Below are 27,326 nucleotides of genomic sequence, written 5' to 3'. Positions count from 1 at the left end.
TCACTTTAACATACGAATTAATCTCGACAGCAGATTAACTTTCTGACCCGATAAATTGAGCATTCAGAGCAAGAGAAACTTTGGAAAATCCTCAGCGCTGATTGGCCCTGATTTTAAACTTTAGACAATGCATCCCTCCGATTAGCCCAGGGTCTAAGCAAACTGTAGACAATCGCGGCTTCTCGTTGGACGAGAGTCTACAGTCTACAGTTACCATTGCACGTTCCCTGGGCAGATGTCTGCGAACTCCCCAAATGTGGGAATCTCGACTGCATAATTTCTAGTAGTGGGGGACTGCGTTCGCGCTCTCCCCTGAGCACAGTGGTTCAAGACAGAGTTCAGGCGGTAGCGTCGGGCCCGGCTGGAGCGGCGCTTCCCTCTCTTCCTCGTCCTTTGCCAAGCCTCTTTTGCTCCAGTAGAGCTGCGCGCGCCTGTGGATGGCCTGCCCACCCGTCGCTGGAAGAGTCTGTTCTGACGCCGAAAACTACTCGAAAGGTCCCCCCTCAAAGCGGTTTGACCAGGTGAAGGAACACGCAAAGAGAGCCCCCGGTGGCTTTTGTCCGCCAAACGAGTGTGCCCTGTGGAATGTCAGGATTTTATTTGCCGGCCTGCCGCTGTTACTGATGGAACGAATGCAGACCGTGTGAAAGGTCATCATTTTATCTGCCATTAAGTAAGCGAACGCTTCTGCTCGGATCAGAGGTAACTTTGTTTCAAGAACTGCAATCTTTTGCAGACGTCTGTGGCGTTTTAGGCAGAGGGACGGTTCTAAACCAATCTGAACCAGAGGCAATTTCGCAGCCAGCCGTCGGTGGTTTCCCGTCCCAGGAATGTAAGGTGCTTGCAGCGAGAGGTTGTTTCGTTAGCGCTTCCGCTTTCGTCAGTGAAGTTCTTTTGCGGAACGTTTGTAGATCCCGTCGTGTTCTTCAAGCTATGTCGTTTGAGCACTGTGCTGATAGGCTGACGTAAGAAAACAGGACACAAAATATACAAGGCAAGAGTGCAAAGCACGGAGCTCTAGGCAAAGGCGGTCCGAACCGCAGCAAAGCAGGAGGTCGACATGTCCAAATAGACCAAATCAGAAACTAAGCAGAGAAAAACGACATCTGTAGAGAAAGAAAACAGATGGAAGAAAAGAAAGAACAAGAGGATCCCCTCCCCTCCCCCCATAGAGGGTCTGTTATCACCAGATCGAGTGCGTCCAGTGGAATCCATGTGTTGGCAGCCCCAACTGATGACAAAACACAAAGCAAGCATCTGGAGGAAGCTCAAACTCTTCATGCGTTGCCACAGTTACTAGCGAGTGGTTTGCAGGCACAGGCACGTCTGCTGCAAGTACAGCGCCGTCAGGGGACAGGGGTTGCTGGCCCATTCCCCATGCTCGGTTGCTGGGCATCACCGCCCTGGAGTACGGCCGATAGAAAACGGCGGCTGCCATTTGCGCCACCCGGCAACTCATACCTACCTGGCAGGGGAGATACCATGATCAAGAAGGTGGTTCACCCAGGGCGAGGCTTGGCCATTGCACTCCGGCCACGCTGACCCCTGCGAATTCCCCAAATGTTGGAATCTTGACGTCATAATTTCTGGTAGTGGGGGACTGCGTTCGCGCTCTCCCCTGAGTACAGTGGTTCAAGACAGAGTTCAGGCAGTAGCGTCAGACCCGGCTGGAGCGGCGCTTCCCTCTCTTCCTCGTCCTTTGCCAAGCCTCTTTTGCTTCAGTAGAGCCGCGCGCGCCTGTGGAAGGCCTGCCCACCCGTCGCTAGAAGAGTCTGTTCTGACGCCGAAAACTACTCGAAAGGTCCCCCCTCAAAGCGGTTTGACCAGGTGAAGGAACACGCAAAGAGAGCCCCCGGTGGCTTTTGTCCGCCAAGCGAGTGTGCCCTGTGGAATGTCAGAATTTTATTTGCCGGCCGGCCGCTGTTACTGACAGAACGAATTTAGACCGTGTGAAAGGTCATCATTTTTTCTGCCATTGAGTAAGCGAACGCTTCTGCTCGGATCAGAGGTAACTTTGTTTCAAGAACTGCAATCTTTTGCATACGTCTGTCGTTTAAGGTTTGCAGGGAATTTTTTCGTCAAATCCTCGTACAACGTCAAGTCATGACATTTGACAGATCCACGCCCTAGTATCATGGGTCATCCAGTGAGCAGAGAGCCATAAAACAAGGATAAAACAAGGATAAAACAAGGCGTACGCGTTGGTCAATCGAGCGGACAAAGCCAACTCGGCGTCACAAGCTCCCTGCAGGTATTAGGGCCAATTTACAATCCGGGCCCGACACAGCTGTACAGGTCCTTGCGAAATGTCCCCTTTCGTCACATTTGAAGCACCTGAATTCTGGGCGTTCCTTCATCACATTTTCTGAGCTCATGCATAGTCGACAGGTTTTTACCTGATTGGTGTGCATGACTCTAAAGTGCTGTGGCGCTTCCGCCGTCTCGATTTTGGTACTGTATGGTAAGGAGACCATCTCTTCCGGAAATCTGTTTTTTACAAACCTTGTTCCATCTTCTATGTTTGTGCCAGGATACAATCTTCTTTTAATTTTAGATATGGGGAAAACTCCCCATCTCTCTAGCTTGCTTAACATTTCTTCATTTGCTAGGTAAACAGGCAGATGCTTGAACGAAACAACATAGTCTCTGTTTTGTAACCTCCGTACTTCAGATTTCACTCCTTTAATTGTCAATCCATTGTCTATTAAAATTTCGGTGTCAGCTTCAGTCTCCATTGTTACTTCATACTCCCTTTGTTTGTTTGGGTCTCACCGCCAGCATTCTTCCTTCTCCAATCAGCTCCGTGACTGCTTTGGTTATATCAAATCTTCTTGCATCTTTTACATTTTCTACTTCTACAGTTACTGTTGCTTCCTTTGTGCATACTCTTCTTTGTACCTCTTGCTTATCCTTACCTTTCTCACCTCTTCGTTGGCCGGGCTCTTCATTTTATTTATCTCTTTGTCTGTTGTCAAGTCCATTTTCTTTCCCTCTCCGTCTATTATCCAGCCCATTTTCTTTATCCTTTCTTGCAAGTCCCTCCATTTCCATGTCGTTGCCGGGGAATCTGTCCATGATTAAAAATAAAACACACTACATAACCACCCTTCAGTCAGCAAAATGCTGCTGTTAGGTGGTTTTTAAAGACAAAAAGAAAACAAACAAACAAAAACACTCAAGGTCAATAAACAAAAAGGTAGACAAACAAAATGGGGAGAGCCTTTCTCTCCTTACTGCTGCCAACTCACTTCCTGTTTGCTCTATAGCCCCCTCAGGGTGGTGTGGCCGTAAGCAATGACAGCTGTCAAGTGTTGGCTATTGAAACTAGGCGCAGCCCCAGGAGGCGAGCACAGATTAGCTGCCTGCAGCGCCAATGAGCTGGACAGCCGGAGCTGGGCAAGCTGTGAAGCACCAGATTCCATGTCACGGTACTGCGGTGTGGCTCCCAGGAGACAGCTCCTGCCAAGCTTGCATGTCAGGATGGCCGAGCGGTCTAAGGCGCTGCGTTCAGGTCGCAGTCTCCCCTGGAGGCGTTGGTTCGAATCCCACTTCTGACAAACCGAGCCTGCGGCAGTGCGCTCAGGCTGAATTCTTTAACTCTCTGCCCCCATGTCCGTATGATACAGTAACACTGACAAAGTGCCGCATCACGCGGGCTTTAATGCAAGTGCACTGAAAGGGGATCAAAAGAATTGTCCTGGGATGGTGTTGCTTTTTAAGGTTTGCAGGGCATTTTTTTTCGTCAAATCCTCGTACAACGTCAAGTCATGACATTTGACAGATCCATGCCCTTGTATCGTGGATCATCCAGTGAGCAGAGAGCCAATTGAGAATGTGCGTAAAAGCAAATCTGAATGTTTCCGCCCAGTTGCTAACAGGAGACCCTCCGCTTGTAAAGCCATCGTGATAACCACAGGAGCCTCCGGTTAGGGTGAGAGCACTGTCTTGTGGTGCCAGCGCAGAGAGACGGAAAGTCACTTTCCACAATGTGTTCATTCAATGTTCTACGCTGGTGGAATCACCTTCCCATTCCCACTCGGATTACGGATACACCGGTGTCCTTCAAACGACAGCTAACACCCATCTCTTCAGAGTACACCCGAACCCCGGTGAATATCCCTCTCTCTAAAGAAAACGAAACTCCTACTCCAGCACTAAATTCTCTGAGCACAAACAAATTACTTGGAATAAATAGCCCTTTTTCGTATGCATTGCCTCGTCTTGTTGAATACCTCCACTATTGTATGTCGCTTTGGACAAAAGTGTCCGCTAATTGTATGCTTCCGCCCAGTTTCGAACAGGAGACCTTTAGCGTGTAATGCAAACATGATAAACACTACACTACGGAAACCAATAGGCCAGTGCTGCTTCAAGTATTTATAGTCTTTTTTTATAGAGCTGTCTTGTACGGTCTGCACCGTGAAGGGCCAGCAAACGCACTGGCCACCTGCTCATGCACAACACAAAGCTAAAAGAAATCAGATTCTACGCAAGTTTGCGACACCGCGAGGGGCGGTAAACACTGAGCTGAATTCAAACTTCTAGCCTCACACCGCTCTGCAGAAAGAATGTTTTCAGTGAACGTCAGTACTCCACAGAAGCCTGATTTGACAATTGTCATAAAAGCCAGAGGTTGTTTCCGCCCAGTTTCGAACTGGGGACCTTTCGCGTGTGAGGCGAACGTGATAACCACTACACTACGGAAACCTTCAGGCAGATCGAGCTGATAACCCTTTTTGATTGGGTGCCTGTCGACGATCACTGCTGGTGCTGCAGTGGATGCTATTATTTTCTCGCCAAAAGAAGAGCACTGTTTCTGCTCGGTTTCGAACCGAGGACCTTTCGCGTGTTAGGCGAACGTGATGACCACTACACTACAGAAACCCCACAAGTGCTTTCACCAGCGAAGTTAGGCCTGCAAGGATAAAACAAGGCGTACGCGTTGGTCAATCGAGCGGACAAAGCCAACTCGGCGTCACAAGCTCCCTGCAGGTATTACGGCCAATTTACAATCCGGGCCCGACACAGCTGTACAGGTCCTTGCGAAATGTCCCCTTTCGTCACATTTGAAGCACCTGAATTCTGGGCGTTCCTTCATCACATTTTCTGAGCTCATGCATAGTCGACAGGTTTTTACCTGATTGGTGTGCATGACTCTAAAGTGCTGTGGCGCTTCCGCCGTCTCGATTTTGGTACTGTATGGTAAGGAGACCATCTCTTCCGGAAATCTGTTTTTTACAAACCTTGTTCCATCTTCTATGTTTGTGCCAGGATACAATCTTCTTTTAATTTTAGATATGGGGAAAACTCCCCATCTCTCTAGCTTGCTTAACATTTCTTCATTTGCTAGGTAAACAGGCAGATGCTTGAACGAAACAACATAGTCTCTGTTTTGTAACCTCCGTACTTCAGATTTCACTCCTTTAATTGTCAATCCATTGTCTATTAAAATTTCGGTGTCAGCTTCAGTCTCCATTGTTACTTCATACTCCCTTTGTTTGTTTGGGTCTCACCGCCAGCATTCTTCCTTCTCCAATCAGCTCCGTGACTGCTTTGGTTATATCAAATCTTCTTGCATCTTTTACATTTTCTACTTCTACAGTTACTGTTGCTTCCTTTGTGCATACTCTTCTTTGTACCTCTTGCTTATCCTTACCTTTCTCACCTCTTCGTTGGCCGGGCTCTTCATTTTATTTATCTCTTTGTCTGTTGTCAAGTCCATTTTCTTTCCCTCTCCGTCTATTATCCAGCCCATTTTCTTTATCCTTTCTTGCAAGTCCCTCCATTTCCATGTCGTTGCCGGGGAATCTGTCCATGATTAAAAATAAAACACACTACATAACCACCCTTCAGTCAGCAAAATGCTGCTGTTAGGTGGTTTTTAAAGACAAAAAGAAAACAAACAAACAAAAACACTCAAGGTCAATAAACAAAAAGGTAGACAAACAAAATGGGGAGAGCCTTTCTCTCCTTACTGCTGCCAACTCACTTCCTGTTTGCTCTATAGCCCCCTCAGGGTGGTGTGGCCGTAAGCAATGACAGCTGTCAAGTGTTGGCTATTGAAACTAGGCGCAGCCCCAGGAGGCGAGCACAGATTAGCTGCCTGCAGCGCCAATGAGCTGGACAGCCGGAGCTGGGCAAGCTGTGAAGCACCAGATTCCATGTCACGGTACTGCGGTGTGGCTCCCAGGAGACAGCTCCTGCCAAGCTTGCATGTCAGGATGGCCGAGCGGTCTAAGGCGCTGCGTTCAGGTCGCAGTCTCCCCTGGAGGCGTTGGTTCGAATCCCACTTCTGACAAACCGAGCCTGCGGCAGTGCGCTCAGGCTGAATTCTTTAACTCTCTGCCCCCATGTCCGTATGATACAGTAACACTGACAAAGTGCCGCATCACGCGGGCTTTAATGCAAGTGCACTGAAAGGGGATCAAAAGAATTGTCCTGGGATGGTGTTGCTTTTTAAGGTTTGCAGGGCATTTTTTTTCGTCAAATCCTCGTACAACGTCAAGTCATGACATTTGACAGATCCATGCCCTTGTATCGTGGATCATCCAGTGAGCAGAGAGCCAATTGAGAATGTGCGTAAAAGCAAATCTGAATGTTTCCGCCCAGTTGCTAACAGGAGACCCTCCGCTTGTAAAGCCATCGTGATAACCACAGGAGCCTCCGGTTAGGGTGAGAGCACTGTCTTGTGGTGCCAGCGCAGAGAGACGGAAAGTCACTTTCCACAATGTTTTCATTCAATGTTCTACGCTGGTGGAATCACCTTCCCATTCCCACTCGGATTACGGATACACCGGTGTCCTTCAAACGACAGCTAACACCCATCTCTTCAGAGTACACCCGAACCCCGGTGAATATCCCTCTCTCTAAAGAAAACGAAACTCCTACTCCAGCACTAAATTCTCTGAGCACAAACAAATTACTTGGAATAAATAGCCCTTTTTCGTATGCATTGCCTCGTCTTGTTGAATACCTCCACTATTGTATGTCGCTTTGGACAAAAGTGTCCGCTAATTGTATGCTTCCGCCCAGTTTCGAACAGGAGACCTTTAGCGTGTAATGCAAACATGATAAACACTACACTACGGAAACCAATAGGCCAGTGCTGCTTCAAGTATTTATAGTCTTTTTTTATAGAGCTGTCTTGTACGGTCTGCACCGTGAAGGGCCAGCAAACGCACTGGCCACCTGCTCATGCACAACACAAAGCTAAAAGAAATCAGATTCTACGCAAGTTTGCGACACCGCGAGGGGCGGTAAACACTGAGCTGAATTCAAACTTCTAGCCTCACACCGCTCTGCAGAAAGAATGTTTTCAGTGAACGTCAGTACTCCACAGAAGCCTGATTTGACAATTGTCATAAAAGCCAGAGGTTGTTTCCGCCCAGTTTCGAACTGGGGACCTTTCGCGTGTGAGGCGAACGTGATAACCACTACACTACGGAAACCTTCAGGCAGATCGAGCTGATAACCCTTTTTGATTGGGTGCCTGTCGACGATCACTGCTGGTGCTGCAGTGGATGCTATTATTTTCTCGCCAAAAGAAGAGCACTGTTTCTGCTCGGTTTCGAACCGAGGACCTTTCGCGTGTTAGGCGAACGTGATGACCACTACACTACAGAAACCCCACAAGTGCTTTCACCAGCGAAGTTAGGCCTGCAAGGATAAAACAAGGCGTACGCGTTGGTCAATCGAGCGGACAAAGCCAACTCGGCGTCACAAGCTCCCTGCAGGTATTACGGCCAATTTACAATCCGGGCCCGACACAGCTGTACAGGTCCTTGCGAAATGTCCCCTTTCGTCACATTTGAAGCACCTGAATTCTGGGCGTTCCTTCATCACATTTTCTGAGCTCATGCATAGTCGACAGGTTTTTACCTGATTGGTGTGCATGACTCTAAAGTGCTGTGGCGCTTCCGCCGTCTCGATTTTGGTACTGTATGGTAAGGAGACCATCTCTTCCGGAAATCTGTTTTTTACAAACCTTGTTCCATCTTCTATGTTTGTGCCAGGATACAATCTTCTTTTAATTTTAGATATGGGGAAAACTCCCCATCTCTCTAGCTTGCTTAACATTTCTTCATTTGCTAGGTAAACAGGCAGATGCTTGAACGAAACAACATAGTCTCTGTTTTGTAACCTCCGTACTTCAGATTTCACTCCTTTAATTGTCAATCCATTGTCTATTAAAATTTCGGTGTCAGCTTCAGTCTCCATTGTTACTTCATACTCCCTTTGTTTGTTTGGGTCTCACCGCCAGCATTCTTCCTTCTCCAATCAGCTCCGTGACTGCTTTGGTTATATCAAATCTTCTTGCATCTTTTACATTTTCTACTTCTACAGTTACTGTTGCTTCCTTTGTGCATACTCTTCTTTGTACCTCTTGCCTATCCTTACCTTTCTCACCTCTTCGTTGGCCGGGCTCTTCATTTTATTTATCTCTTTGTCTGTTGTCAAGTCCATTTTCTTTACCTCTCCGTCTATTATCCAGCCCATTTTCTTTATCCTTTCTTGCAAGTCCCTCCATTTCCATGTCGTTGCCGGGGAATCTGTCCATGATTAAAAATAAAACACACTACATAACCACCCTTCAGTCAGCAAAATGCTGCTGTTAGGTGGTTTTTAAAGACAAAAAGAAAACAAACAAACAAAAACACTCAAGGTCAATAAACAAAAAGGTAGACAAACAAAATGGGGAGAGCCTTTCTCTCCTTACTGCTGCCAACTCACTTCCTGTTTGCTCTATAGCCCCCTCAGGGTGGTGTGGCCGTAAGCAATGACAGCTGTCAAGTGTTGGCTATTGAAACTAGGCGCAGCCCCAGGAGGCGAGCACAGATTAGCTGCCTGCAGCGCCAATGAGCTGGACAGCCGGAGCTGGGCAAGCTGTGAAGCACCAGATTCCATGTCACGGTACTGCGGTGTGGCTCCCAGGAGACAGCTCCTGCCAAGCTTGCATGTCAGGATGGCCGAGCGGTCTAAGGCGCTGCGTTCAGGTCGCAGTCTCCCCTGGAGGCGTGGGTTCGAATCCCACTTCTGACAAACCGAGCCTGCGGCAGTGCGCTCAGGCTGAATTCTTTAACTCTCTGCCCCCATGTCCGAATGATACAGTAACACTGACAAAGTGCCGCATCACGCGGGCTTTAATGCAAGTGCACTGAAAGGGGATCAAAAGAATTGTCCTGGGATGGTGTTGCTTTTTAAGGTTTGCAGGGCATTTTTTCGTCAAATCCTCGTACAACGTCAAGTCATGACATTTGACAGATCCATGCCCTTGTATCGTGGATCATCCAGTGAGCAGAGAGCCAATTGAGAATGTGCGTAAAAGCAAATCTGAATGTTTCCGCCCAGTTGCTAACAGGAGACCCTCCGCTTGTAAAGCCATCGTGATAACCACAGGGGCCTCCGGTTAGGGTGAGAGCACTGTCTTGTGGTGCCAGCGCAGAGAGACGGAAAGTCACTTTCCACAATGTTTTCATTCAATGTTCTACGCTGGTGGAATCACCTTCCCATTCCCACTCGGATTACGGATACACCGGTGTCCTTCAAACGACAGCTAACACCCATCTCTTCAGAGTACACCCGAACCCCGGTGAATATCCCTCTCTCTAAAGAAAACGAAACTCCTACTCCAGCACTAAATTCTCTGAGCACAAACAAATTACTTGGAATAAATAGCCCTTTTTCGTATGCATTGCCTCGTCTTGTTGAATACCTCCACTATTGTATGTCGCTTTGGACAAAAGTGTCCGCTAATTGTATGCTTCCGCCCAGTTTCGAACAGGAGACCTTTAGCGTGTAATGCAAACATGATAAACACTACACTACGGAAACCAATAGGCCAGTGCTGCTTCAAGTATTTATAGTCTTTTTTTATAGAGCTGTCTTGTACGGTCTGCACCGTGAAGGGCCAGCAAACGCACTGGCCACCTGCTCATGCACAACACAAAGCTAAAAGAAATCAGATTCTACGCAAGTTTGCGACACCGCGAGGGGCGGTAAACACTGAGCTGAATTCAAACTTCTAGCCTCACACCGCTCTGCAGAAAGAATGTTTTCAGTGAACGTCAGTACTCAACAGAAGCCTGATTTGACAATTGTCATAAAAGCCAGAGGTTGTTTTCGCCCAGTTTCGAACTGGGGACCTTTCGCGTGTGAGGCGAACGTGATAACCACTACACTACGGAAACCTTCAGGCAGATCGAGCTGATAACCCTTTTTGATTGGGTGCCTGTCGACGATCACTGCTGGTGCGGCAGTGGATGCTATTATTTTCTCGCCAAAAGAAGAGCACTGTTTCTGCTCGGTTTCGAACCGAGGACCTTTCGCGTGTTAGGCGAACGTGATGACCACTACACTACAGAAACCCCACAAGTGCTTTCACCAGCGAAGTTAGGCCTGCAAGGATAAAACAAGGCGTACGCGTTGGTCAATCGAGCGGACAAAGCCAACTCGGCGTCACAAGCTCCCTGCAGGTATTAGGGCCAATTTACAATCCGGGCCCGACACAGCTGTACAGGTCCTTGCGAAATGTCCCCTTTCGTCACATTTGAAGCACCTGAATTCTGGGCGTTCCTTCATCACATTTTCTGAGCTCATGCATAGTCGACAGGTTTTTACCTGATTGGTGTGCATGACTCTAAAGTGCTGTGGCCCTTCTGCCGTCTTGATCACATGTTTTTGGATTTGTCAGGGAAACCAGAGCACCCAGAGGAAACCCACACGAACATGGGGAGAACATGCAAACTCCACACAGAAAAACCAACTGACCCAGCTTAGGCTCGAACTAGTGACCTTCTTGCTGTAAGGCGAACATGCTACCCACTGCACCACCATGCAGCCACCATACAAATTTTTTCCTAAAATGTATATATATTTTAAGTCTTAGCTCTGCAATTTAACTATTTTTGTGGCAAATATTTTTTCATTATCTTTCAAACAGTAGGCTAAAAAAAAAACTAATTTTAGAATAACAATTAAATTGCCGGCAATGTGGTGGCGCTGAGGGTAGAACGTTCGCCTCACAGTAAGAAATTTGTTGGTTCGAGCCTCAGCTAGGTCAGGTGGCATTTCTGTGTGGAGTTTGCATGTTCTCCCTGTGTTTGTGTGGGTGTCCTCTGGGTGCTCTGGTTTCCTCCACAAATCCAAAGACATTTGGTACAGGTAAATTGAGTAGGCTCAAATATATATATGTGTGTGTGTTTGGATGTTTCCCAGTGATGCATTGCAGCTGGAAGGGCATCTGTTGTGTAAAACATGGATGGTGCTGGATAAGCTCTTGGGTTATTCCATTGTAGCAACTCCAGACTAATAAAGGGACTAAGCTGAAAAGAAAATTAATGAATTTAGTCGGAATTTAAAGGTTTTTGCATCTGATTTCAATATTATTATTTTTTTGGAATTATAAGCTAAGCTTATTGTGCTGTAGGTTTTTGCTTCTACATTTTACCAACAGTAAACCGGAGCATTATTGAACAAAGAAACATACAAAAGAACCCTTCCTTTTCATTGATACAACCTTTATGCAAAAATCTCCAAAAATGAGGTCTCTACACTTTTGAGCGAACTCTGTTCATTTTCCTGGTGTGAAGCTGATTCTGTTAAATTGCTCCCTGTTAGCAAAGTACAGCTCTGCAATTGCAGCGAGCTGGGCCACTGCATTTTGAGAGACACCTTCTCTCTGGAACGCTCTGGTCATGGTTGCTCCACGTCTTGTCAGCTTCAAAAGCCTTTTGTAGCATGTATGACATCACAAACATTATTAGCTGAAAAACTATTTAAAACAATTAATACCTTTATGACCAAATAATTACAATGCAACCACCTATCGTAAGCCTAATGAGCACGTAAAATTATATAAGTATCAAATGCACATTTGTTTGTGTGTGTGTATGTGAGTGAAAGACAGCATGTAGTAGTGTGTGTAAGAGAGAGAGCCAGTACATGTTTATGAGAAAGCATGTAGAAGTGTGTGTGTGAGAGGGAGGGCTTATCTTTGTGAGTGAGAGCATGTACATGTGTCTGTGAGATGTCTATGTGTTTGTGTTGGCAACATTGTATCATTTACAGTCATGCTAAAAAAGTATTTCTGAATTGAATTGAGATAGAATGTAAGTGTGTGAGAGAGAGCATGTACAAGAGTGAGTGTGTTAGTGAGAGTGTGTACAAGTGTGTGTGTGTGTGTGTGTGAGTGAGACTAGTTAGTTAGTGTTGTGCTGAAATTTGATATGTCCTGAAAACTTGTCAGACCAAACAGTTATTTACTTTTTGGTTTTATTTATTTAATAAATGTATATGGTATTTAAGCAAAGTTTTAGGGGAACTGGATATAATTATAAAGAATAATATTTTTTTTTTACATAATATAATCATTTTTATTTTTTTATTTAATTTTAAATAATAATAGGCCTACACACACACACACACACACAGTCTAAAAATTGATTATTAAGCATGTAATATACACCCAGTCTAAAGCATGTAGTTTCCAGAAGCACTCAAACTGCTCAAGGCTGGGCTAATGCTGAGGTTTCATCTTTGGGTAGAGACTCAATAATATCCATCTGCACAGTGTGACATCACATTCGACCGGCGTGCGCGTGTGTGTGTGTGGCTTTTTTTCTGTGTTAGTGGGTGAGGCCGCAGGTTTCAAATCTCCCGGGTTTGCGCACGCAACTACTTGTGTTTCGTAGATACAACATCATGAAACACCTAATGACTCGTTATCAAGACGACTCATTTGAAGCACTATGAGTCGACTCTTTTATAGATGAATCAACAGTTTTAAACACTGTGCACTTACAGATTTAAACATTAGCTGCATATTTCACTTCACATAGAGCTGTGTTACACTACATGGAAGGGCATTTTCAAAAAAACATAATATGGGCTCTTTAACAAAATAAATACACTATTTAAATAAAATAGAAATCAACAAGTAAAATAGAAGAAACTGTAGAACTGTTATGGTTATAAACTATATAAATACACACACATGTAAGAGTCCATCTATTAGTCCCATGACGGAGCTAACAGCATGGGTGAAGGTGAAATGCGTTGAAGCCTTTTAGCACATGTGAAAAGAAATATTTTTGTTCGTTATAATTTATTTTAATTTGTTTCTAGCTCTGAATTTTAATCTGACTCCAGTTTATAATAATTTTAGATTTAGATTCATCTAATTCAAGCTGATTACCTTATAGGTTGTGATTAGGTCTAATTTAGATTGATTAACCTAATAAATCCTTATATTTAATTAATGTTTCATCGTTTACTCAAAGTCGCTTAGAGTCAGTATGCTGGCCAGTTTCATCTGCTCACGGACATATCTTCTCCAGTTCCGATTCTTAGCAGATAACCTAATTTCCTTTAAGTAATAATAGGCTGCCCCATGCTTGCATCCAATGAGCCTGAATGGATGACTAATCCTGGTCGTAGGCTGCGGAAACATCAGCCTAAACAATCTACTAGATTTAAATGATTTCAGGAGATATTAGATTTAAACAAGAATTTTACATTTATTTGTCATTAAAAGATTTTCCATTACAGTTCACATAATTAAACAAAATAAGCCAATCAAGATTGTACAACATCAATTACTCAAAGATACATTTAAGAGTTAAAGAGGAATACCTGACCATGAAGAAATACATTGCAGCATGCAAGTCCTAATGCAGAGCTCAGAGACTCAACCTGCCATGGGGTATCCTGTTTACAGGATCCCACGGACACTTCTGCACCCTTTGCCTAAATACTCAAATCATTATAAATTTAAGACAATAAAAGCTTCACTAACACTCTTGCCTGGTCATGAGTTGATGCGAAGACCATTTTGCCTGGAGTGGAGCATCTGGCAAAGATCTTTTCAAAGTCAAAACCCAAATTAACTGAAATAAGGGAGATTGTAAAATATTACAGTGAAATTAAGACCTCTTTATCAATCACACAGAGACATTTAAAATCACACCAAACATGAATATAAAGCCACAAGATACACCATATTAAAACTTAAACATTCTGTGTGGAATGTGAGTGAGCTGCTCTGGTGGAGAAGGTAAAGTTCAGGGTAAAGAGGGGGGCTCAGGATGCATGATCGAGACAACCTGAACAACTGGTTTTCTAGCTGATCTTCTCAGATTAGAAAGTTTATTGTTTTAGTGACTGACCATTCTCATGCTCTTGTCTCGTGTGGAGTTCCATAACAGTTTGCAGATTTTAATATTATGGAGAGATATAGCCATCCTTACATTATTATGTGCATATCTGATCTTAAACTGTAGTTCCACTGTACTCTGCAACGAGAACCTCAGTCAATAATCTTTATGTAAAACTGAATTTTTGTTGCATCATATGATCATATTTTAAACTTTTCATAAAATCATCAAACAATGTGTACCTAAAAAGCATTTTCTAACAAATAAAAAAAGTTCTGTTCAATTGTCACTAAGTTATTCTTACTTTTTTTCTACTGGATATGTGGTTTATATCTAGTATATATATATTGATTTGTCTATTTGCTGGCTTGCTATCAGAAAACAAACACTAAGCTAGGCGATAGATTAATTAAATTCTACAATTACAAGTGATTTGTAATTTGTTCATTTATACCCCATTTTTGTTTAATAATGTTTTTCTATGCAGACTTTATGTATTGGTTTAATATTTGTTTAAAGAAAGATTGCATTTGCATTTACTCATTTAGCATCTTTTATCCTGCGACAACAACTAATGACACAAGAAGAAACAGACTCAGCCTATCAAAAGTTCAGAGCTTGTGTTTTTAAATGCTAACAAACCTTAAGCCAAGTCCAACAAGTAAAGCCACACAGTGTTGTTTTAAAGCTTATTTAATTTTAATTTTTAAAAAAATGCACTGTTCTATTCTCAAGTCAAGTTGTTAAGCTCATTAGGCGCTGTGGCTTTTGTATTTTTATTTGTATTATCTTTCACTTAAATTGCTGTTTCATAAAAACATCTATTGGGAAGAGTTGGCATATTTGATATGAAGCTTTTATGGCACAAACGTGTAATTTAATTTAAAGCTTGCTTGTTTTATTTATTTAAAAGCCTAGCTTGATGTACACTATTGTTTTTCTTTTGATTATTTTAGTGTTGTGATTGCTGGCAGCATCATATGTTACAAAACTATTCACATAGACTATTTGGGATATAACTCATCTCTTATGCTTTCTTTCACATTATGTGACAAAAGAATGAATGACTCGGATGAACTAAAAGCTTAATTAATTCGCTCATGCGCAAGTTGTGTGGTGCGAGACAAGGTCAGTTTATTTTTCGAGTCCTCTATCGAGTCAAGTCCACATGAACGACTAAAGCCTCGTCAATCATATGCATTTAGAGCCAGAAAAAGAATTGATCTGTTCACCTCTCAAGTCCTCAAGTTTGAGTCATTCTGTCACGTAATGAACGAACGACTCAAGAACCAGCAGACTCGAAAGGTGAACTAATTATCATGACTCCTGTCGGCTTAGACTGTTTACATTGGTTAAGATTATATGTGACTGTCAGTGTAACGTGAATGAACCACTGACATTTGAAGACATGAAGAGGTGAGCTGAGCAAACAGGCAACAATACCTATAGACAAGAGGAGGTAAACATTGAATTATTATTTTTCTCCTTCTTATAATTTATTTATGACTTATTTGTTGTGTAATCAACCTTCTGGGCTAGTTGTAGATGTGTTTGGAAGCAGTTCGTAACATTTTAATACAATTTTGGCAAATTGAACCGAATGAACGAAATGACTCTGTGGCGAGGGGGCGTGGCCGAGAGCCGTGGGAACGGAGTGAGGCCATCGCGTAAGTGGATACACCTGCCGTCCGTTTGTTTTGGTTTAGACGGCAGCCTCCGTGAGGAGCTGCCGTCACTGTTATTAATAAATCAGTTAAAAACGGTGTCGGTTCTCCGCCTCCTTCTTCCCGGGCGCCAAAGGGCCGATGAACGAGACTCAAAGATCTGAGTCAGTAAAATGATCCGAACTTCCCATCACTATTGAGTATGCGAAATTCTGTTGTACGCCGCTGCGAAAAGGGGCGGGATTAAACAAGATGATAAGACATGAATGATTTCTCTCCAGTGTGGCTCATGATGTGTTGATTAAGAGATGATGATTGGATGAAACTCTTCCCACACTGAGTGCATGTGAATGGTTTCTCTCCAGTGTGGATCCTCATGTGTCGATGAAGGTTTGATGAAAAGTTAAAACTCTTCCCACACTGAGTGCATGTAAATGGTTTCTCTCCAGTGTGGATTATCATGTGTTTATAAAGGTCTGATGAGCGGTTAAAACTTTTTCCACATTGAGTGCATTTGAATGGTTTCTTTCTAGTGTGGATTATCATGTGTTGATTAAGGTGTGATGGGCAGTTAAAACTCTTCCCACACTGGTTGCATGTGAATGGTTTCTCTCCAGTGTGGATCCTCATGTGTCGATGAAAGTTTGATGAAAAGTTAAAACTCTTCCAACACTGAGTGCATGTGAATGGTTTCTCTCCAGTGTGGATTCTCATGTGTCGATGAAGGTTTGATGAAAAGTTAAAACTCTTTCCACACTGAGTGCATGTGAATGGTTTCTCTCCAGTGTGGATTCTCATGTGTGTATGAAGGTTCGATGAGCAGTTAAAACTCTTCTCACACTGAGTGCATGTGAATGGTTTCTCTCCAGTGTGAATCCTCATATGTTGATGAAGGTCTGATGAGCGGTTAAAACTTTTCCCACATTGAGTGCATTTGAATGGTTTCTTTCTAGTGTGGATCATCATGTGTTGATTAAGATGTGATAAATGGTTGAAACTCTTTCCACACTGAGTGCATGTGAATGGTTTTTCTCCAGTGTGGATCCTCATGTGTACATTAAAGTTTGATTTTTGGCTGAAACTCTTCCCACACTGAGTGCATGTGAATGGTTTTTCTCCAGTGTGAATCCTCATGTGAATTTTAAGATCGCCTTTTCTTGCAAAACTTTTACCACACTGAGTGCAGGTGAATCGATTCTTGTCTGTCCTTTTCAAAATATCATCAGTCTGTAAATGAGTTTTTCCCTCAATTTTGACATGATGTTCCTCCTCTTTACTCCCCTCATACTCTTCAATTAGGTCTGAAAAAAAAACACTAGTTGTTATCAAGTCTTAAAAACTCTCATCAAAAGCTGAAAAGTGAAAAGACACTGGAAACATTGGCTACACACACTGAAATTTTGATGCACAGTAAATGTAAAATAAATCAAATCATATTGTGTTTGGTCCATTAATGTGTACACATTTAAGCAGATTCTATTAAATTAATCTTTATTTATCTAGTGCTTTTACAATGTAAATTGTTTCAAAACCGCTTAACATAGACATAGAAGTTATAGTTTATGGACTATGCACAAACTCTGCTGACATGGTTCCGGTAGAATATCAGTCAGGTTCTTTACATCCGCATTGTGCATTATACAGCAAAATTTTATTTTGCGGCGAAACCTAAACGCATTAGAGGATGGCAAAGAAGGGAGATTTACTCTTAAATTGATGAGGATCTAGTGCCAGTGGATGTCCAGCATCTGGAACATCATTATTGTTCAGTTCCAGAACCCAAAATAGTTGATTAATACACCAGATCAGTCTGACAATCTCTGTGAAGAGGTGGAATGACTAAAAGGAGACTGCTTCAATGCTGCTTTTAGTGATGTTATAAGGTTCTAAAGGTACAGTTAAAAAATTATGTACTAGAATTTACATCATTTAGAATGTAATAGGCAAATAACAATCTGAAACAAATGTGTCAAGCGCAAGTATTTATATGCAAAACCTAATCAGAGTACCCGAGGTACCGATGGGTTTTACGGCCCTGGATTACCATATGAGGGGTGCCAAACACACCGTGTGAAGTACTGCTCATCAGCACCAACTACCTATTGTGCAGTTATGTACACTGGAGACCTCTTTTGGTTACTGAAACAGCTTTGACTATCAGTAATGAACACATTTCTACATTAGAAATATTGCCACCACACAGTGTTGGGCAGTAGCGTCGCTGCAAGTAGTGACGCTACTAGCTTATCTACATTTCTCAGTAGTGTGGTGGTAGCGTCACTACTTTTTAAATTAAATAGCTTTTGTGTAGCGAAGCTATTATTTTAGTCAAGTAGCGTTCACACAAGTTACATTTACCAATCGCAGATCAATAAGTGACAGTACTAACATTCACGAAGCTGTGAGGCCGGTGTCTAGCCGATGAAACTAAATCCATAATGTGGCGAGAAAGACAATTTCTTTTTCTTCCTGTTTTACGGTGGTCAGGATTCTGTTTATCCAGAGTTAGAATGACCCAGAGTTAGAATGACCCAGAGTTAGAATGACCCAGAGTTAGAATGACCCAGGGTTAACAATTTTTTGCATATCATCAGCATGCTGTAATCCATTTCTTAATCAGCAAAAGTCATTTTTAGACTGGTTTGTTGGCCAGTGAAGTTGAAGTCAGTGCAATGCTAAATGTTATTGTTCCACTATAATTTGTTTGTTTTGCCTCATGTCGTCCCACAGCAACATCATATAGTTTATAATAAATAATTATTTTAGTGTCCATTTCATTCAGCAGATTTCAAATTAGTGCATAGTGCATTAGTAAATAATTAAACCATTATGATAAATAGAGTTAAAATGACCTTTTTGAATATAAAGTGGAAAGTTTTATTGAGATGGATTGTTGGTGATTGTATGGGTTTTGGCCGGATTGGGTAGCAAAACATGAACAAAGGAAAATGAAGACTTGTTTAAAAAGATTTAGGACCTACAACACAATATTTCAGTAAATTTAGGACTTTTTAAAGCCTGAAATTTAGATTTTAGAATTTACGACATTTTAAGACTGAGCGAAACTCTGTTTAAAATAGTCCTGGTAATTATTATAATAATGATGTAATTCTAACTCAAATACTATCTGTGAGAGTTAGAAACAACTTCTAGAAACAACTTTAAACCCATAAAGTTGATCGAAAAAAGGGGAATTGTGATCAACGTGACATATGCTAGTGGAAAGTACTAAGCCAACACTCTTACTGTAATAGCAGATATCTTCTATGGCAGGGGTGTCCAAACTTTTTGGGCCGAGGGCCAGATGCAAAAAAAAATGTTGTCCTGGGCCAAATTTTACATACATCACACAGACACGCATATATATATATATATATATATATATATATATATATATATATATATATATATATATATATATATATATATATGGATGGATGGATGGATAGATGTGTGTGTGTTTTATTATCAAATTATTTTATTTTGGTCGTCGAACTGTGTTTTTAGAAAGACTTTAAGTTTTTAAAAAACTTGAATCTTCTCTGGGCAAATTAGTTGCAACACTCATCCATTATAAATTCTCCTTCAGTGAAGGGTTTCCTGTGCTGTGCGATTAGTTGAGCTACCTCATAACTAGCCAAACTGCAAAAAATGCTTTTCTTACTTAGATGTTTTGTTGTCTTGTTTTGAGTCCAAATATCTAAAAATTCTCAAAAAAATTGTCTTGTTTTGAGAAATAAAATGCTAATATTTTCCTTAATATGCAAATTTTTCCTTAAAACAAGCAAATTAATCTGCCAATGGGGTAAGCAAAATAATCTTATGTCAAAAGGAAAAACAAGATTATTTTGCTTACCCCATTGGCAGATTATTTTTGCTTGTTTTAAGGAAAAACTCACTTAATATTGGCATATTATTTCTCAAAACAAATTAGAAAATTCTCCTTTATTTAAGATTTTTTAGATTTTTGGACTTAAAACAAGACAAAAATATACAAAAAAAAAAAAAAAAAAAAACATCTTTTGCAGTGCAGTGTAGAATTTTCTTGCACTTTAATAGCACAAAAAAAAAACTGCTGTTGTTGAGCTGATAGGGTGCTGCTAATTGTTTTACTTTCTGATCTCATTCGGCACCAGTGTAAGAGCTGAAGGCCTGATGCTTTGTTTCATAATGTCTTTTAATATTAAATTCCTTCATTACTGCAACTGATTCCTGGCAAATTAAACAGATACATTTCCCGCTGACCTCTGTGAAGAAAAATTCTTTGCCCCAACGTGACTGAAACTTCTTGCACTGACTGTTGATTTTCCTTTTTCTTGGTGCGCCATGGCTCGCCAAAATGTGATTATCAATTATGTTTCCTTCAGTTTGGTTGGTTAGTTTTACTTCATAACAAGAAGTAATGACTAATTTAAGGCATGTAATAGCGATACCCGGTGGTTATTTATTGAATTACGTTTATTTTTGTATAGCGGCCAGATTCTATTAATATTGGCCCACGGGCCGTAGTTTGGACACCCCTGTTCTATGGGAATACTGTAAGTCAAATATCCTCAGCTCAGTTAAACTTTTTTATTTGTTTATTGATTTTATTTATTTTATATAGTGCCAGTGCTTAAGGACACTTTAAGAAGGTAAAGAAAATGGGAGACTAATAATACATAAAATGAATGACAAAAGACATGAGAAGAAGTAACGAAAGAAACTCATTCCTATCTTTCAATCAGTTCTTATGTGAATTAAGGAGAACTAGGCAGCACACATTTAGAACTGCAAGATGGATTAAATTAGTATTATTATTAATATATATCTGAATGAGGATCAAATGACTGAGTTGGTCTTTGAGAATGAAAACCAACCTGTTTGTTCCTGCAGATCTTCCTGTTTGACTGTGAATGTTTCTTTAATCTTCACATCTTCACTCTCCTCTTTAATAAACGCCATCTTTATAACAGTGTGGAGATCAGTCGCTTCAGCAGGAGTTTTCCTCTGCGTTTGGACACTTTATTCTGTTTAAAATGAACAAAACAATAAAAATGTCCTGTTTAAAACAAAACAAAATAATTTCTCTTCAACAGTTGCTTAAACAGTTTCTATATAAGAGTCATTAATAAAAAGAAATCAGGTAAAGGAAAAGGTCATTAAAATATGTATTACACACATTTCTGTTAACTTATTCAAACAATAGACCTTCATTACTGTGAGTAAAATAGTACTACGTTGTATACAGGGTTAAATAATATTGTAAACAGCAGGTTCATAATTTAGCATTGGATGAAAATCCTGAAACTTTAATCAATCAGTTTATATTTCTGTAAAAGTTTTAAACACAAACCTCTGTCCAGTCGAATTCCAGCGCAGGAGCGGCGCAGCCTTATGACGTCACACAACACGCCAAAATAAAAGTCTTTTTTGTTTAGCTCTTTTTTTGCCACTTACTGTTGCAGTCATAACTTATTGATACATTTCTCCCTCGTTTTCCACTTTCCATTATATCTGCTCTCTCTCTCTATCACACACACACACAACTAGAGAGGCACAGATAAACAGTATTTGAAGTTGATCAAAACCTTTAATCTAAACTTTTTTACGACAATTTTGAAAAACTTTTTTTAATCCACTTTATGATGACTTGCAGGTCTAAAACACACTACTATTAATATCCAAATCTCATCCCTGTAATTATGACATCTACTTTCCTATTTCTACAACTTCATAGGCTATATTTAGGGTTTTAGTGCAGTCTAGGCACTCAGGCATTGTCCACCACCTGTTTCAATCCCCTGAGAACTTTGCTCATCTTCAGAACACAAATGAAGACTTTTTAGATGAAATCTGAGAGTCCCGAGATGCTTAAAGTCCAGAAAAGGAACCAAAAACAAGTGGTTCAATTGTAATGGAGCCCCAAGAACACTTTGTGCCGTTGAACCATAGTTGCTGTTTTTTGCCGCTGTATTCTTCAGTATATCTTCATTTGCATTCAGCAGAAGAACCTCAAACAGGTTTGGATCAAGTAGAGGATAAGTAAATGACAGAATTGTAATTTTTATGTGTACTACCCTTAATGCTTCTTAAAATAAAGGTAAAGTTAAATATTATTACTGAAGATGTTGCTAAAGAATGGCAAGAAACGTAGAATACAGATAATAAGAGATGGCAATTCATATGAAAGGGTGCCATTTCCACATTGCAATTTTCTAAATTCTCATCAAGTACAAATAATAAAAAAAAACTACAACTTGCAAGATATCTTAACCCTCCAAAACAGCTATTTTCCCACCTCAGGCTCAAAATCCTTATTAATTGTTGCGTTTCTTTAGGCAAGAGAGCCTCTCTTGTACCACATCGTTACGCACAATATGTATGATATTACAGTAGTAAAAAAACGAATTGCTTTTTAATTTTAAATGTTTTCCAAATAATAAAATGTCCTCTTTTATGCAGCTATCAATAAAAAGTCTGTAGTTTAATTACTTTTTTATTATCAATTTTTTTACTTTAAAAATAAATTTGGCATCTCAATTGCCTCATTGTTTTCACTGAAAAAACAAACTCACTTAAAAAATACAAATCAAGTTACATTTTTATTCATTAAATCCACACAGCAAGAACACCATTTAACATTAATTTATGTAACATTTCATTTCCTTTTCATAAACCTTTTATGAAAATGACAGTGTGGCATCTGCTGTGACGGGGTTGTTCACTGTGACAGGGTGTTAAGGACAATGTGTTTTAAAAGTAATTTAACCAGTGTAAACCTTTTAACAGGTTCATTATTGAAGTTAAAAATATATCGTTTTTATTTTGGGGTATGTAAAATTAGACCGAGGCAGTGGCGCAGTAGGTAGTGCTGTCGCATTACAGCAAGAAGGTTGCAGGTTCGAACCTCGGCTCAGTTGGCGTTTCTTTGTGGAGTTTGCATGTTCTCCCTGCCTTCGCGTGGGTTTCCTCTGGGTGCTCCGGTTTACCCCACAGTCCAAAGACATGCGGTACAGGTGAATTGGGTGGGCTAAATTATCCATAGTGTGTATGGATGTTTCCCAGAGATGGGTTGTAGCTGGAAGGGCATCCGCTGCGTAAAAACTTGCTGGATAAGTTGGCGGTCATTCCGCTGTGGCGACCCCGGATTAATAAAGGGACTAAGAAAATGAGTGAAAAAATGAATGAATAAAATTAGACCAGAGGTAAGATGGACCACCTCGGCTGGATCAGTTGGCATTTCTGTGTGGAGTTTGCATGTTCTCCCCGTGTTGGTGTGGGTTTTCTCCGGTTTCCCCCTACAAGTTCAAACACATGTGGTATAGGTGAATTGGGTAAGCAAAATTGTCCTTAGTGTGAATGAGTATATGTGTTCCCCATGATGAAAGGGCATCCGCTGCGTAAAACATATGCTGGATAAGTTGGTGGTTCGTTCTGTTGTGGTAACCCCAGATTAATAAAGGGACTAAGCCAAAAAAGAATGAGTGCTGATGTAACGCTTTTCTTCCTGATGACACAAATCACTCAGGCGGACACAGAGAACTGCGTTCTGCGTTGTTTATTCTGTAACAGAAATATACATCCTCTGGCAACAGTATACATTTAAACATGCATCTAAAAAAAAAAAACAAATAGTAAGAAATCACCCCTGCACATACTAATGTCATCATTCCAGCTACACATAGCATGAGCAAATTAAACCACACAAAGTTTGTCAAACACGGCAATCATTCGACAGATTTGATCTAAAACATCACTTAATGTTCATATTGGGCTTGTATGTGTTATTAATATGTGTTAAAATACAAAATTTGTCACATTTAGCTGGAGCACATTTTACCTACCGCCTTTCTGTATTCAGCAACCATTTTCAGCTGTAGGCGGGGCTTTGCGGGCGAAAGAAACAATCAAACACTGTTGCCACAAGAGGTCTCCCAACAACCACAAAATAAACAAAATAACCCATTTTGGTGAAAGACAATTAAACATTATTTTAACCCTGTTACACTGAGCACTGTATGTCCAATAATGTTTAATCTGAACTGTGTACTACTCTTGATGGAAACAGATCTGTCTGCAATTGTTATAAAATGTGATTTTTTTTTATTTTTTATTAAAAACAGATTATGATACTATTGAAGAATTTGGTTTAAGGCAAAATTTTTCGGCATGGATTAGGATGTTATATCTTTGCCCCTCTGCCTCAGTCATTACGAATAACAATATATCCTCTCCTTTCCTCCTGCATCGTGGTACCCGACAGGGCTGTCCACTGAGTCCGTTACTTTTTGCTATTGCCATGGAACCTTTAGCAATAAGCATCAGAAATCACCCACATATCTCTCCCGTGATAATGGGAGATGTAAGACATCATATATCTTTATATGCGGATGATGTTCTTCTTTTTGTTTCAGAGCCAGAAAAATCTTTGCCCTCTCTGCTTGATCTTATCAAAAACTTTGGCAATATTTCTGGATACACAGTTAACTGGCAGAAAAGTGAATTTATGACGTTATATGACAACATAGATATAGATTTTATTAATAGTCTCCCCTTTAAAACTGTTAGTGAATTAAAATATTTGGGTATCATTGTTCCTAGACATTACAAACTTTTATATGAAACAAATTACAAAATCATGATAGATAATCTGAAGAAAGATATAGAGACTTGGAGAGTACTTCCTTTAACAATGATCGGTCACGTTAATGCAGTCAAAATGGTTACACTACCTAGATTCCTTTATTTATTTCAAAATGTTCCTATTTTCCTGACTCAAGCATTTTTTAAGTCACTTGATACTCTGATCATGCCATTTATCTGGGGATTTAAAGTACATCGCATTTCAAAAATGCATGTTTGTAAAGCACGTAGGGTAGAAGGCCTTGGTCTTCCCTGTTTTCAGCATTATTACTGGGCAGCCAACCTAAGGGCGCTAATGTATTGGTGGACTGCATGTACTGGGAAGTTTAGTGGGACCAGTCCTGCATGGTTGGCAATTGAACAAGACATTCAGGAATCGTCCCTTCCCTCTCTACTTTTTGCAGAAAACAAACCTATTAGAACTTTCAAGATATGTAACCCTATTGTTTTAGACTCTCTCAAGATTTGGTATCAACTTAGAAAGATTTTTAAATTCCCTCAGACCTGTAGTCTTACCCCTATTGCTTACAATCATGCATTTACTCCCTCACGATCAGATAAAACATTTTTATCATGGAAAGATAGTGGAGTTAGAACTATAGGGGATCTTTATATAGGTAACATTTTTGCTTCATTCACGCAGCTTAGTGAAAAGTTCGGGTTACCTTCCTCTCATTTTTTCCGGTATTTACAAATACGGAACTATGTTAAAAAGAATATTTCCAATTTTGAAACGTATAAAGAACCTGAATACCTTTATTCATGCATGACATTGGAACCTAACTTGAAGGGTCTTGTCACTAGATATGTTGAATATTTTAATGATATCAGAATCCCTACAACAGAAAATCTAAAGATGACTTGGGAAAATGACCTGGGATTAGAGATCTCAGAAGATAACTGGACTAATGCTCTTCAAGTTATCAGGTCCTGTTCCATTAACTCCAACCTCCAGCTGATCCAATATAAGGTAGTCCATAGACTACACTATTCCCGCACTAAATTACACTCAATATATCCCTCTGTATCGCCTCTTTGTATTAAATGCAAGTCCAATGAAGGTACACTGGCACACATATTTTGGTTCTGCCCAAAAATATCAAAATTTTGGATGGAGGTGTTCTCTTTTTACTCTGAAGTACTAAGGATTGATTTTCCACCTGACCCTCTTATTGCAATATTAGGCTGGGCTCCTCCCTTTGAAAACTTTAGCTTGGATCATATCCAGACAGTTCAATATGGAATGACTATGGCAAAAAAGGTAATATTATTGACGTGGAACAAAGAGTGTACACCTAAATTTGAGACATGGCTCACAGAGTTTTGTAATGTACTACACATGGAAAAGATTAGATATGAGATTGCAGGTAAACCAAAGAAATTTTAAAAAATTTGGAAGCCCTTTTTTGAATGTCTACCGACTGATCAATGAAAACTGATTGGTATGGAAGATTCTGAATCATAACAATGTTAACAAAATACTAATTCTTAATAATTAGGTATGTATAGGTTTTCAATTATCCAATTTTATTATTTATTTATTTATTTATTTATTATTATTATTTTTATTTATCTCTTTCCCTTTCTCTTGTTATCTGTATTGATTTGTACTCATATGTATATATGCTCTATATGTCATGTACATATGCAGATATTCGACTGAACTTGTGGATATGTGCAGGTATAGATTTTTCATAGAGAAATATGATTAGGTATCTGTACAGTTGTGGATGTACATGTTCATATGTATCTACATTTCAAATATGTTTCTTTATTATTATTTGCTGGCATGGGAGGGATTTGGGGTTTGTTCTTTAAAATGTGAAAAGCTTTAAATAAAATATATATATAAAAAAAAAGAAAATACTAATGTCACATTATCAATCACAGGCGAAAGAGAAAGAGATGATTGAGGAACCGGCAGAGCAGGGTCAGTCAGATGTAGTGTCAGGTAAGGGTGTTGTATTTTATTGAAGGGATGATGACAATTCTTTTGGGGGGTGAACAATTTTTTTGAATGTTTACAGATTTCACTGGCTCACTGATTTACAATATGATCGGCTATTTTAATGTTTTTAAAGTTAGTTATTATGAGTATGGAAAATGTCTTTTCCTGCATTTACTCCGCTTCAGGAGTCAGACTGTTGACTGTAAACAACACAACAAACAGTGCAATAAATAGTTTTGAAGAAAAATTTGCTGTCATTGAACCTGAGAAAACTTTGACAATAATCATAATGACGTAGTCTCCATGCTATACTAATAAATATGATGAAACCATTTTTAACTGCGGGGACATATCTTTATTAGTACAATTCTGCTGTATTATTTGTGTCCCCTTCAAAAAAATGCTCGAAAGAAATTTTATATTTATTGTCCCCCTCTACTGTTAAATCAGATCTACGCCCATAATTATACGGGAGCAGAATGTGGGAGATTATTAAAGCTCCAAATTAACCTGCACATTTAGCTTAAATACGATCAGAGACAGTTTAAGAGCAGCAGCCTTGTGTGTTTAAGACTTTATTTCAGCTCTATTAACTTGTTTTAAAATGCTCAATCACACCCAATCATCAGTATTCTGAGAGGCAACAAGTCATAACTCTGCATTGTAAAACTGTCAAGGCTTCACTTGAGTAAATAATTGTGAATAATATGTGTCTGTGTGTGTGTGTGTGGTCTTGGTTATAGAAGAAAAACTGCTGAAACACTCATCAGAATCTGAAAGTAATAGTGTCATCAAGTGTGTGTTAGTGATGGAGAAAACTCAACATGTGATGGAGATTTAACTCTACTGTTGGTGTATTTGTGTGTCTTATGATGATCAAACTCTACATTAAGCTGTCGTTAATGTTAATTCAGAACAGTGAATGAATCTTGTAGAGCA

At 40.4% G+C, this 27,326-nt stretch overlaps 2 protein-coding genes and 7 non-coding genes across 10 annotated transcripts in view; 2 read left to right on the top strand and 7 right to left on the bottom strand.

The window, feature by feature from the left end:
- The window catches only part of LOC141381695 (uncharacterized), a 287,837-nt gene that overhangs the window by 205,939 nt on the left and 54,572 nt on the right, over positions 1–27,326 (bottom strand). The window lies entirely within an intron of this gene.
- Positions 1,458–1,621, top strand: LOC137494468 (U1 spliceosomal RNA). Its single transcript, XR_015486832.1, has one exon. It is a non-coding gene; the product is annotated as a U1 spliceosomal RNA (small nuclear RNA).
- On the bottom strand, positions 4,635–4,707 carry trnav-cac (transfer RNA valine (anticodon CAC)). The gene has a single exon. It is a non-coding gene; the product is annotated as a tRNA-Val (tRNA).
- trnav-aac (transfer RNA valine (anticodon AAC)) lies at positions 4,812–4,884 on the bottom strand. Its single transcript has one exon. It is a non-coding gene; the product is annotated as a tRNA-Val (tRNA).
- Positions 7,376–7,448, bottom strand: trnav-cac (transfer RNA valine (anticodon CAC)). Its single transcript has one exon. It is a non-coding gene; the product is annotated as a tRNA-Val (tRNA).
- trnav-aac (transfer RNA valine (anticodon AAC)) lies at positions 7,553–7,625 on the bottom strand. The gene has a single exon. It is a non-coding gene; the product is annotated as a tRNA-Val (tRNA).
- trnal-cag (transfer RNA leucine (anticodon CAG)) lies at positions 8,957–9,039 on the top strand. The gene has a single exon. It is a non-coding gene; the product is annotated as a tRNA-Leu (tRNA).
- trnav-aac (transfer RNA valine (anticodon AAC)) lies at positions 10,292–10,364 on the bottom strand. Its single transcript has one exon. It is a non-coding gene; the product is annotated as a tRNA-Val (tRNA).
- Positions 13,495–21,195, bottom strand: LOC137490931 (uncharacterized). 2 transcript variants are annotated; one of them, XM_087249052.2, is made up of 3 exons: positions 21,150–21,195; positions 20,674–20,855; positions 13,495–17,115 (listed from the first exon to the last, which is right to left on the bottom strand). In XM_087249052.2, the coding sequence occupies exons 2-3, from the start codon at positions 20,756–20,758 to the stop codon at positions 16,058–16,060; spliced, it is 1,143 nt and encodes a 380-aa protein (XP_087105178.1). In that variant the 5' UTR covers positions 20,759–20,855; positions 21,150–21,195; the 3' UTR covers positions 13,495–16,057. The 2 variants fall into 2 exon arrangements, with proteins under 2 accessions (XP_087105178.1, XP_087105177.1); XM_087249051.2 differs by having other exon boundaries at positions 20,674–20,823.

This window comes from Danio rerio, chromosome 4 (genome assembly GCF_052040795.2).
Source record: "Danio rerio strain M-AB ecotype USA chromosome 4, GRCz13ab, whole genome shotgun sequence".
In the NCBI taxonomy this organism is placed as follows: Eukaryota; Metazoa; Chordata; class Actinopteri; order Cypriniformes; family Danionidae; genus Danio; species Danio rerio.
The sequence above is the reverse complement of the archived record's forward strand: the minus strand, read 5'-3'. Positions and strand labels throughout refer to the sequence as shown.